Genomic DNA, 11,890 nt, shown 5'->3' with positions numbered 1-11,890 from the left:
GAAGTGGCTAAATAAACTACACTTTTTTGTACGAGCGAGAAGTAGGCAACCGACTTAAAGGGTTAGTTCACCCAAAAATGAAAATTCTGTCAGTAATTACTCACCCTCATGTTGTTCCAACCGCGTAAGACCTTCGTTCATCTTCGGAACACAAATTAAGATATTTTTGATGAAATCTGAGAAAAATATCTTAATTTGCGTTCCGAAGATGAACGAAGGTCTTACGCGGTTGGAACAACATGAGGGTGAGTAATTACTGATAGAATTTTCATTTTTGGGTGAACTAACCCGAGATATTAGCAAACCCTGCACCCTCTGACCGAGATCAGACTGGAGAGGCTGTGTCCGAGAGATCCACGTAAACCCGGGCGTGTGACTCTGTGCGGCATCGGGTCTCTTAATGAACAAATAATTGAAAGTATGAGATACTCAGAATAATCAAAGATCTAAATTAATTCATAATCAATATTTATGACTATTTTCTAATAAGAAACACGATCTAAATTTGATTATCATTTGAAATTGGAGTCAGATTAAGCGCAGAGCTAAAGTAATATTGAAACTAAATTCCAATAAATTAAGTGAACTTCACTGTAGCGCTGAAAAGACATACACACATTATATTCCTTCGCCCAGACCGTTGGATTCCATCGTTGGGCCAATGGGTTGTCCTTACACCAGCTAGAAATGTTATTGGACATGGACTCCAACATCGCTCAGACATCATATTTTGGTTGAAAATGAAAATTGGGTTGACGTGTAAACATTGGATGTCAGGCTCCAACTTCATTAAACAACTCCACAAACAACATTACCAGCTTCACTTATTTCTAACCAGACTTTATTTCTGTCAATTGTCTACAAAAGGGCCTATTGAGAATTAAAAGAGGTTTAGATTGTAAGGGTGGATTCCTGCAGTGGTTCAGTCTGGAAGAAATGCCGAATGACTAAAGAAACGTTATTAGCAAGATGGTAGAAAACTGCACATTTCTTGTCTATTCCACCCACTGCCACTTATACCAACGAGGGAAATAAGTGCAGTTACAATAGCTTAATATTTGTGGGAGAGCATTGCTATAGAGAGTGACGATATTGTATTGCAATATGTAGCACTTCAAAGTCAATACCAAATCAAAACTAGTTAGCACATTAGTTGTAATTGAAAAGGTTTAATGACAAAATATGGTTATGGTTACACTTAAAATAGTTACAAAATAGATGTATGAGATGATGATAACTTATATTATTAATTGCACCCAGCATATATGAAAAATGTTACCTGAGAGAGAGAGAGAGAGAGAGAGAGAGAGTAATAGGAAAGAGGAGGTAAAGAGAGAGAGACCCAAGAAATGGACCCAGAGAAGAAGAGAGTCAGAGCATCAAAAGAGACAGAGCAACAGTTTCAATCTTCTTTAATCCTTTCCTTGACCATGTGACTAAAACGCAAATGTGAGACATTCAAACTGACCAATTCACCCACCGTACTAAAGGTGTGACAATTCATAGACCCCCAAAGTACAAACATGCTGTACCCTACAGGCCTAGATCACTATCTGTGTCTTTGGGAACTCCAAATGGTCATTGTGATAGGAAGAGGGGGTAGAAAAATAGTCAAGATTATTTTCAATTCTACAAGATGTTTCAAGATCTTCTTTTTTTTCTCTGGCTGCTGTAACTGTTTGTTTTGGCAAGAAAAGCAAGAGAAAATGTGATCAGATGATGTTGTCTACGATAAAAATATAATCATCATATAGTAGGTTTAGATGTTGATGTTTGGGTTGAAAATGTTTGGTTTGAAGTCCCCATCATTGTGTCAATTGTCCGTATTGTCCATATTTGTAAGAAAATTTAGCAGAAATGTGCTACATTTAAAGAAATGAATCAGTGTTATAAAAAAGATATTGAAATCAATGTTAAATTTGACTGCATATTCTCTGTAAAAATAGTTAGGTATTTGGCTTCAGGAACACACCTAATCTACTCCATCTGGAGGATGACCCACCCACAGTTCTTTTGCTTCCGACACCCATGAAGAAAACATCCTGCAATTTAATGCGAACGACTGATATATATGGTGGGAAAACCCACTTTGCTTACAGAGCAAAATAAACTTTATGTGAGAACAGACTGTTGAAAAGCAACTATGAACAAAATTCCTCTAATGACAAGTGATTCAGCCGAAAGGAGTCTAAAGAAGACCACGGTATGTATCTAATATGAGTCTTTGCATTTTATTGTAAGCTTTTTGATGCAATAAAAAACTTTATTTTATTGCATTTATATGCACAATTTGTCGCCTTTGGCTTTTGGCTTGCTTGCTATATATATGTTATCACTGTAAAGCTGCTTTGAAACAATCTGTAGTGTAAAAAGCGCTATATAAATAAAGGTGAATTGATTTAAGTGGCTGTTTTTATTGTTTAGACTGGAGGTGTTGTGAAGCTTAGAGCTATATCTGTGCACATAGGAGTTTTCTGGCTGATACTGGGTAAGTGTATTCTACATTCATCAACCTTGAAGAATAAAATAAACTTGAGAAACAGATTTAACTTGAACTTTTCATTTCCAAATATTACAGTCAGTGTTGAAGGATGGACGTATCACTCAAAAAACACGATGATGACCTGGAATGAGACAAGGGAGTGGTGTCAAAAACATTACACAGACATTGTAGTGATTCACAATGAAAATGTAACACATTTCCTTGAAAAACATTTGGAAATTAGATCCTCGAGTCCTTACTATTGGATTGGACTCAGAGAGATCAATGGCAATTGGACGTGGGTTGCCAATGGACAGATCATGAACTATGAAAACTGGGCAGACCGTGAGCCCAACAATGTTGAATCTGATGAAAAATGTGTGGAAATGTCCAGCAACAACAACAACCTTGGCAAGTGGAACGATGACGGCTGCAGTAGAGAAAAGTATCCAGTGTGTCACAAAGGTAATGATTCTGAGTTAGTTTATCAGTTTTTCAATTTCATTTATTTCCAGTTAGAGCACTATAAGACATCTCTGTGAGAGAAACATTGAGTTATTAACAGTCCATAAAGGATGTTTCTTATAAATCTATATTTTTTCTTTCAGCACAATGTCTAAACAATTCATGCAGTAATAATGGGCTCTGCAAAGAACAAGTCAACAACTTCACCTGTGTCTGTAAGCCAGGTTTCTCTGGGGCACGGTGTGAATCAGGTCAGAACAAACACTATAACAAACGTAAAGTGGTGAAATATCTATCTATGAAGTGAAATATATTATAATTTAAATGAGTGGGGGGGAAAAAAACAATGTTAAATGGATAAAACTGTATATAATCCTGATAGTTTACATTACAAAAATCTTTACTTACGATATATCTTAAGCATGCCATTTCTCTCTCTCTCTCTCTCTCTCTCTCTCTCTCTCTTTCCCCCAGTCGTGTCATGTGAGCAACTATCCGCACCACCGCATGGCTGGATGAAATGCTCCGGTCTGTATGGGAATCATTCCCTCAACTCAAACTGTACGTTTTCCTGTGCCGGTGGTTATAAGCTGGTCGGCACAGCTGAGCTCAAATGCAGTTCATCAGGTGCATGGAACGCTCCTCCACCTTCATGTGCTGCAGGTACAATATATATTTCAATAGTAGGATTCTGTGTTTGCACTGATAGATATCAATATATGCATGCAAGATTGAGTTGTCTTCCGCTTGCAGTGGAGTGTTTTCCCGTTCTTTTGTTTGGTGGTGGAATGATGAACTGCACTGAAGGACATGACATCTTCAGATCTGCCTGTAGAGTACAGTGTCCACCGGGACGTTTGCTTCTGGGCTTTACTGAGTTCACCTGTAGAGCTGATGGCATGTGGGAGTCTTCCTTTCCATTGATGTGCGCAAGTAAGGAGTTCACACTTTTCAGTTGTGCCCCACAGATATGGGGTGTAATGAGAGCATGTTGGTCTTAACAGTGTGTGATTTTTATTAATTTTTTTACAATTTCATTTGAAAAAGATTGGTTATTTACTCATTTTAAAATATAATATCCTAGAAAAATTCACCCTACCAACCAGGGTCTATATTCCTACCAACCATCTATATTCCTAATCATTCCTAATCAGCCTTGGAAATAACCAATTTGTTTTTTGTTTTTATTGTTACTAAACTCATAAAAAAATAAAGTTTTTTTTTGCTGCAATGCCATATAGAAGAACCATTTTTTGGTTTCCCAAAGATAATTTCTGTCAAAGTTCTTACATGAACCATTTTTTTATTAGTGTGAAGAACATTTTAATAATCTGAAGAACCTTTTAAAGCATCTTTTGTGTAATGGAAAGGTTCAATTGATGTTAAAGGTTCTTTATGGAACCATCAATGGTAATAAGGAACCTTTATTTTTACCCTAAGCCTCTATTTCAACCCCATTAGAGTATGTTTTCATATTTATTTAATACATATAATAATATATTTATAATCTGAATACATGACTGATTTAATTCTGAATCATTCACACAAACAATTTCTCTTTCAAAAACCACCCGTTACATTTAAAATATTTTGAGGTTTTAATTAACATTATTCTGATGTATGAACCCAATGGTCAAAAATATGATTATAATAAGGACAATAAAACAAGTATTACAGCAACTGAGATGCACTTACACAATCTGGAAATTTGCCCATCAAATTAGTAAATGACTCCCACATGCTCAAGAAAACATGCTCTTGCCTTGATAAAATGAATCCTTTCCAAATGCATAATCTTAATTCTATTATTTTTAAATGGAAGCAATATCAGGAAATAAAAAAATAAATGTTTATATAAAAAGAATACTTTAAAATCTTGTTATATTTTTCCTCAGGTCTTGTCCATTTTCAAATTGCTCTTTTGGCATCTGTCGTCATCTCAGTGTTTTGTTGCTGTTTTTGTTGCAGAATGAGTGAGTATAGTGTGAAGTTTTGAAGGATTTATATATAACAAATTAAAAATAAAAATAAAATATTCCAAAGAGAAAAACATATCTTTTTTAAATGTTTTCTTTTTCCTTTTTAAATTTGGTTGTAGATAAAAAGGCTGTGAGATTGAGGTAAATTGTGTTTACTTAAAATTTTCTTGCCAGTTTCACTGATTTAGATTACAATTAACCATACATAAATCTTACTCCACCATGTTCTCTTCCAGAACTCAAGAGGAAATACTGAATCCAGCGTTTGAAGCTGAACACACACCACTTGATGGACCTCTATGTTCAGCATAAAGATGTCTGACAATAGATGGATTGATGTTAGATTTTTTATTTATTTTTTATTGTCAAATCTTCTTCAGTTCATTCTTATTTTTGATACTTTGTGGAAAAAATGCTCGATGTATAGCTGTAAAAAAACAAAACAAAAAAAACATTATTCAGTGTGAGCTATAGAATGACATTAAAACTATTTAATATCTGGTATATAAGAATAGCAGCGTATACACTATTGTGCTGTAACTTTTCCTTATGGCAGCACTATTACACAATTTCCCATCACTTAGTTCTCATGCAATTGCAACTGTCTGAATATTGGCTAATCATATTTGCCAGCAATCTCGTATGCATTAAACTGTGAACGTCCTCTCAGATTTCCTCTCAGAATAAATGAAACTGCATAGAAGAACCGGGAGCGGTGGATTTTTGCTAAACAAATAACAGGCTCCAGGTGGAGGTAGAAGCGCAGGGTTTTTTCTGAAACCGGCTGATTTATGTTGTTCTGTCGGAGCAAAGTGTCGGTTTCAGCGATTATGATAAAAAAAAAAATCTTGCTGAAGGCAGCTTTAAGAGAAACTGAGATAAGAATATGAGGCCAGAAGAAACAACAGAACAACATCTGACCAAAGCAGGTGAGAATGTTTAATATTTCATTGTTTTTCCCAAATGTCAAGACACTTTTCTTGAAAACTGTAACACACACAAACTCAAAACAGAAAAAATGAAACCTCAGTCTTAATTAAACAGTTTCTCTACTGGGTTTTCAAAACAATCTCTATACAATTCACAACAATTTTATCCAACTCTGCAACATCAGCCCTGTCAATACATAGACTTCAGATTATTTATAAATTAATAAATTACACTTGTAGAAGATGATATAATAGCGGAAATACATTTTCACAGATGCAAGCTTGGCGACTGCACCCTAGATGAGGCTTTGACTGCTGCCTTCTGTTTCGCTCTTATATGTTTCGGGTTGTTTCCCTGATAGCAGACCAACATTGAATCAAGGTTGAAACTTTACATTGATTTTTCATCAGGTTTGCACCCTGAAATAATGTTATTTTAATGGAAAAAAGAACAAGATAAAATCGATATTTGCTTAACTAAAATTAAATCACTTATTTTACATCTAATCAACAATGAAACAATAACAAATCAATCTTGCTTTATGTACAACAAGTTCTTAAATAAATCTTAAATAAATAGAATAAATCTTTATTTTAAAAAAAAACTGAATAAATCTTATTTTATTTTTAATGCTGTAACTGGGTGTCTATAAAGCACATGAGTTATATCAAGAAAAGCCAAATGAAAAATGTATCATGTGATGCTGGTTATTTACACTATTGATGATTTATATAGTAAGCATGTTATATCATTAGTATATATTACAGCAATCGGTTATGAAAGATTTGTGTGATGTACATCAGAAGTGTTACAGCATAACTTAAACATCAACAATCAGCATATGAATCTCAACAATGGTAACAATAAATAAAATATTCAGATAAACAGATCATCTCTAAACATCCCAAAACAGGCTACTAGAAATCACAACAAAAGCACAAATAAAAGCCAATAAAGAAAATAGTCAGACCGTTCAGCTGCATAATTTAGTCTAGCCACAATGCATGCTGGGAGTCATCGATGTGTTTCGTTCTCCGCTGGCACCCAGCATGCATTGTGGCAAGACAATTTTTGTTGTTTGTCACCATTTTTGAGATGCATGTGCTGATTCTTGATGTATGTGTGTCAGAATGATACAGAAGCTCAGAATATTTTGAGAATCTTTAAATTTCTTTAAAATAAGTTATCATAACATTGCTGAATCGCATGTTGTGGAATTACAGGGGAACTGTAATCAAAAATAAAAGTTACCAACACATTGCTGTATATTCAAAAATGAGATTCTGGATGAGATCAGAGATTCTGGAGATTCACATTTTCTCTTGGTGGCTTTTTCCCCACAATAAATGTGCCTTATTAATACACAGTTACAACAGCCTGAGAAAAGTTTATGTTGAAAAGTCAGGTCAAGTGCCCAAATACAAAACATACCGATCATCATAATGGTGACCTCAAACGAAACCTTTGCAATAAGACACAATGAGAATTGACAGAAATAAAGTCAAACTAGTTTGTAATAAGTGAAGATGGCGAAGCTGTTTTTGGAGTTGTATGATCAAAAGTTTTGGAGCCATGTTAATTTTAACCCTTCGTGGCCTCTGATTGAAAGAAGTCAAAAAGGATATGATTTTACTTTATTACCCACTTTGTGGAAAATTGTCTCCACCATAATACATCACAGACAATTTACAAATATAAATAAGACATACAACTGTATACTGGTATAGATTCCTGCTGTACATAAAGCAAGATTTGTTTGAAATGGTTTCAATGTTGTTTCAATGTCAATGAAATGATTTAATTTAAGTTAAAAAAAATATTGATTTTGTGTTGATCTTGATCTATTTTTCATCAGTGAAATAACATTATTTCAGAGTGCAAACCTGATGAAAAATCAATGTTAAGTTTCAACTTTGATTCAATGGCCCTTAAAGCTCCATTCACCTCAGTCACTACTTGAAGACACTGATCTGCCATATCTGTTGCTTTTCCAACAGTTAATGATGATTTCGACTCTTGTGTCTCTCTTTTTCCGCCCGAATGCTTCTTGTTCTGGAGCGAGAGTGTGTTCTCGTGTCACTCTTCTGTGTTGTTTACCTGATTAAACTGTTAAAGAGCAAATATCGCCTGTCCCGGTGTTTGTGCAGGCAGATTCTAGCGTACCGATAACTCTCATAAACTGCCATAAACTGCCGGTGTAATCTCTCTCTATCTCTCCTTGCTGCAGACAGAGCCGGATTATCCATAAGGGCACTTGGGCCAGTGCCCAGGGGCACCAACCATTCACAACCACTAGGGGGGCACCACATGACACAAGCTTTAAAATATTTTTCGTAAATTGTTATATTATTAACTTGAAATTCTTGAAAGACCATACATAACTCGTTTATGAACACTAATTTAACAATAATAATAAATTATAAATAAATAAAGATTACATGACCACTATCACTCCCCCCCTCCCTCCCCAATCTGTCAGAGTTGAGTTGGTCCACAACAAGTACGTGCAAATGTGTCATTTTTTTTAACGGCTACAGAAAATGAATCTAAATCCAAAATGGACAGACCATCACTAGTTTTTTGTGAGATCATCACTAGTTTTTTGTGAGAACATCACGGGAATTGCGATCACTAGCAGCTCTGAGTCTGACGAAGCCGGAGCTAACTGTGGAAACGGTAACACTCGGATCTCAGATATGGTACCGCCGGAGATGCTGCAGCCCCGGTGCGTGTCCACTGTTCTCGACTTTATGCAAATATCAAGCGAAAAACGCGGTCGGGATGTGACATCTGTTTTGAGAGTTTAAAAATATGCAAATTGTGCCGGAGTTTATGCTGGATTTAGTGCGTAAATCATTTTGTTTACAAATTAGACGCTTTGTAGTTGTTGTATATATGTTGAATATTTTATTTTGGATGTGTTTATTGTGATTATATTGGCTGGGTTTATAAAAGTTTATAAAATTGAAATGATCTTTGCTTGGTGCATTTGGAAACAAAAGCTTGTCTATTTCTAAATGTAATCGCGTGCATCGCTGATGATTATACTGTCCGTGTGTTGAAAAAAACTTAGATTAAACACACTCGCAACAGACACACCCCAAAGCGGAGACGTTACAGCGTTGCCAGCGGCACTGAGCAGACTTTTGCCGCTGTAGTGGACACGCACCGTTACTAATAGGCGTCGGCGATGACCGCCAGGCGAATTAGGATATTCTTCTTGGGGGAGACAGGAGCGAGGAAGACTCGGGTGAGGAAGAGGACATTAATTACGTTTTTTTGGATATTCTAAGGATAATAACATCTAAGGATATTATTTATTTATAAATGTATAATTAAACTTGTTTAAATGTACAGTTTGGTGTTGTTTTGTTTTTAAAAGATATCCTAATACAATAAATGCATTAATCTCTCAATTGGGTATTTATCATTAAAGATATAGAGGTTGGAATCTAGTGGTCAAAATGACCGCTTGCGGCAGGTCTAGTAGTTATGGAATTCTGGCACCTCTAGTGTTAAAGTGTGACTCTTGGCTTCATGTGTGAGTTTGTGGTCTTTGTAACAGTGTTTACTAAAACATGTAATTTGTTATAAAGTAAGCCAGAATCAAAGAATAGTTTGGGTTTTGATCTGTGTTAAGAAAAATGACTGACTAATCTCATAACTGACCAAACGCATTTATTTGATATTGACAGTTTAACACTAGAAGTCCCAGAGAGCAGCCATTTGGCTTTTCTACCTATAAAACCCGCAGGACAGCCGATGGGCTGGAAGGCTTTAGGCTAATATCCTTAATCAGCTGTGAACAGTTGCTTTTGTTATGCAAACAATGTGGGGCCATGCTGAGCCACTTCAAGGAAATCTTAGGGAGAAATCAACAAACATGTTTTTTTTTTTTCTTTGTTGCTGAGATTTATTGATAAAAACAGTACAAAATAAAATAAAAAAGAAACCAACCATTTGTACACATATTTACAAATAATATTAAAAAGTGAGTGAGTACATTCCAGCAATCACTCACAATCCAGGCACTGCCATGGTATCTCCCGTCTGCATTTACCACATGTGTATCTGTAGCAGTGAACACATCGCACAGTGGCATGATTGTTCTTGCATTGGTGTTTGACCTGACACATGGCTCTTTTTCCAGGGCTAGGTGTGGAGGGTTGTGTCCGAAGCAATTGTTCTTTTCTTGCCTTCTTCGCACACATATGAGAGTTAGCCAACTCTCTTGCAAGCTCCAGCAGGAAGTCCACCCGTCTTTCCTGCCTTCCGGTGCATGCTTGATACAGCACATGTGCATTCAGTGCTGCCATGTCAATCATGTTATAGAACACGGCAACTGGCCAGCGCCGTGTCCCTGTGCGGACAGTGTACTCCCGCACCATCTGGTCCATCACATCCACGCCGCACTTTGTGGTGTTGTAAAGGGTGATAGTGTTTGGCTTCCTTTTGGTGGTATTTTCAGTCTGAATCACGCTGTGCATGCTGCTAAGAATGTAGACGGTCTTCTTCCGTTTGGCCGCATACGCCGTCAGCGTAGCAGCAGTGGTTGAAAACACCTAATAAATAAGATAAATTGTTATTTTCATAGCACTTTTACACACAATGACACACTTGGCGGTGTTGATTCTAAAAATTAGAAACACATAAACATAGAACCACAAAAGACCTGCAACATACCTGAGTGGTGAATTCATTGCGATCTGTGTGTCTAGCGGATTGAGGGATTTCCCGGTGAATCTTGTTGACTGTGCCGAGGATGGTGGTTTTCCGGCTAAGAAGTTTATGCACAAGTGACAGCGATGTGAAGAAATTGCCCGTGGTTACATTTCTGCCCTTGTCTAGGAATGGTTCCATCAGCCTCATCACTACATTTTCAGACAGTCTCTCTCCACTGGGACGACTAGGGTCCTTGCCAAGATATGGGAGGACATTACAAATGTACTTGGATATTAGGTCGCAAGCCACCCAAAACTTGATCCCAAACTTGTCAGGTTTAGTTGCAATATACTGCAGGAAACAGCAGCGAGTCAAGTTCTCTGCTTTTAGCAGCCCTCCCTCCCCCACACATACAAACAAGCCACCAGCAACCATTCACACACACACCCCCCCCCCCCCCCCCAACCCCCCTGCAGATTGCTCAGGTAATGACCACATTTACACATGAATTGATGCTAATGATAGCCAAAAGACTGGCCAGTTAGCATCCACTTGGCTAAAGGAGGGTTAAAAAAACTCTGGGACTTCTAGTGTTAACACCAATATTGTTTAGTTGGCATAAAGACAATTCTGAAATTTCCTTTTTTAATACTTCATAGTATTTATTTTTAACCTTCTCATCAAATGCATCTCAACAATGGTGACATACTTAATGCCGCAATGCATGCAGGGAGTCATGAGTTTTATAAAATTGTGGCTCCCAGCATGCATTGCGATGTGAAGTGTGTCACAATTATAGAGATTTATTTGCTGATTCTGTATGTCTGATCGCTGTTGACAAAATATTATTAGTGAACAATATTATTAGTATCTATTAACAACAAATAAATATTTTTGATCATTAGTGAAATTAATTAACCGCTCAAATGTTTCTTTATGTTGGTTAAAACCATATCATCTGCTTTCATGGTTTACTTTGCAACAAATTATGTGCTTTGGTAAACACTGTCACAAACTCACATACAAAGACAAGAGTCGAACTGCCCAACTAATTGAAACACTGATCACCATAATGGTGATCAAACATCTAAACCTCTGTTAATTCTCAATAAAACTTCTGTAGACGTCTGACAGAAATAAAGTCAGTCTGGTTAGTAATAAGTGAAGCTGGTAATGCTGTTTGTGGAGTTGTTTAATCCTCCTCTGCTGAGATCTTCACCGATTTAATGTCTTATTTTCTCTTCAGTTGATTTCATCTAAGACTGTGTCTGAAGTCAGTTGTAGTTCTTGTGTAATTAACTCTAACACTGCTTCACTGTTACTTTTAACACCCTGCTGGTGGTTCCCATATAAACACTGAGCTGGGATGAAA

The 11,890-nt window shown here is 36.6% G+C and overlaps 2 protein-coding genes across 4 annotated transcripts; one reads left to right on the top strand and one right to left on the bottom strand.

Annotated features, from left to right (window-relative positions):
• The first annotated feature begins 377 nt into the window (after positions 1-377).
• Positions 378-7,076, top strand: LOC309493741 (L-selectin-like). 3 transcript variants are annotated; one of them, XM_082162964.1, is made up of 9 exons: positions 1,573-2,203; positions 2,425-2,488; positions 2,579-2,947; positions 3,091-3,198; positions 3,422-3,610; positions 3,701-3,880; positions 4,843-4,920; positions 5,046-5,067; positions 5,163-7,076. In XM_082162964.1, the coding sequence occupies exons 1-9, from the start codon at positions 2,144-2,146 to the stop codon at positions 5,236-5,238; spliced, it is 1,146 nt and encodes a 381-aa protein (XP_082019090.1). In that variant the 5' UTR covers positions 1,573-2,143; the 3' UTR covers positions 5,239-7,076. The 3 variants fall into 3 exon arrangements, with proteins under 3 accessions (XP_082019089.1, XP_082019088.1, XP_082019090.1); XM_082162963.1 differs by having other exon boundaries at positions 378-2,203; positions 3,422-3,880; positions 4,843-4,922; positions 5,041-5,067; XM_082162962.1 differs by having other exon boundaries at positions 379-2,203; positions 3,422-3,880.
• Positions 7,077-9,741: 2,665 nt separating this feature from the next.
• On the bottom strand, positions 9,742-10,725 carry LOC309494725 (uncharacterized protein; the record flags this gene model as incomplete). The annotated part of the gene is made up of 2 exons (XM_082164138.1): positions 9,742-10,418; positions 10,540-10,725. The coding sequence occupies 2 exons, from the start codon at positions 10,723-10,725 to the stop codon at positions 9,870-9,872; spliced, it is 735 nt and encodes a 244-aa protein (XP_082020264.1). The 3' UTR covers positions 9,742-9,869.
• Between the last annotated feature and the right edge of the window lie 1,165 nt (positions 10,726-11,890).

The sequence above is a fragment of the Leuciscus leuciscus genome, assembly GCF_965113295.1.
Source record: "Leuciscus leuciscus genome assembly, chromosome: 3".
Taxonomy (NCBI): domain Eukaryota; kingdom Metazoa; phylum Chordata; class Actinopteri; order Cypriniformes; family Leuciscidae; genus Leuciscus; species Leuciscus leuciscus.
The sequence above is the reverse complement of the archived record's forward strand: the minus strand, read 5'-3'. Positions and strand labels throughout refer to the sequence as shown.

What these genes read in the sequence shown, in the direction of transcription:
- LOC309493741 (XM_082162962.1), top strand. Translation starts at nt 2,144, where the DNA reads ATGAACAAAATTCCTCTAATGACAAGTGATTCAGCCGAAAGGAGTCTA. An exon ending in GTATCCAGTGTGTCACAAAG is followed by an intron (nt 2,948 to 3,090) that starts GTAATGATTCTG and finishes TTTTTCTTTCAG; the next exon opens with CACAATGTCTAAACAATTCA. An exon ending in AAAAAGGCTGTGAGATTGAG is followed by an intron (nt 5,068 to 5,162) that starts GTAAATTGTGTT and finishes GTTCTCTTCCAG; the next exon opens with AACTCAAGAGGAAATACTGA.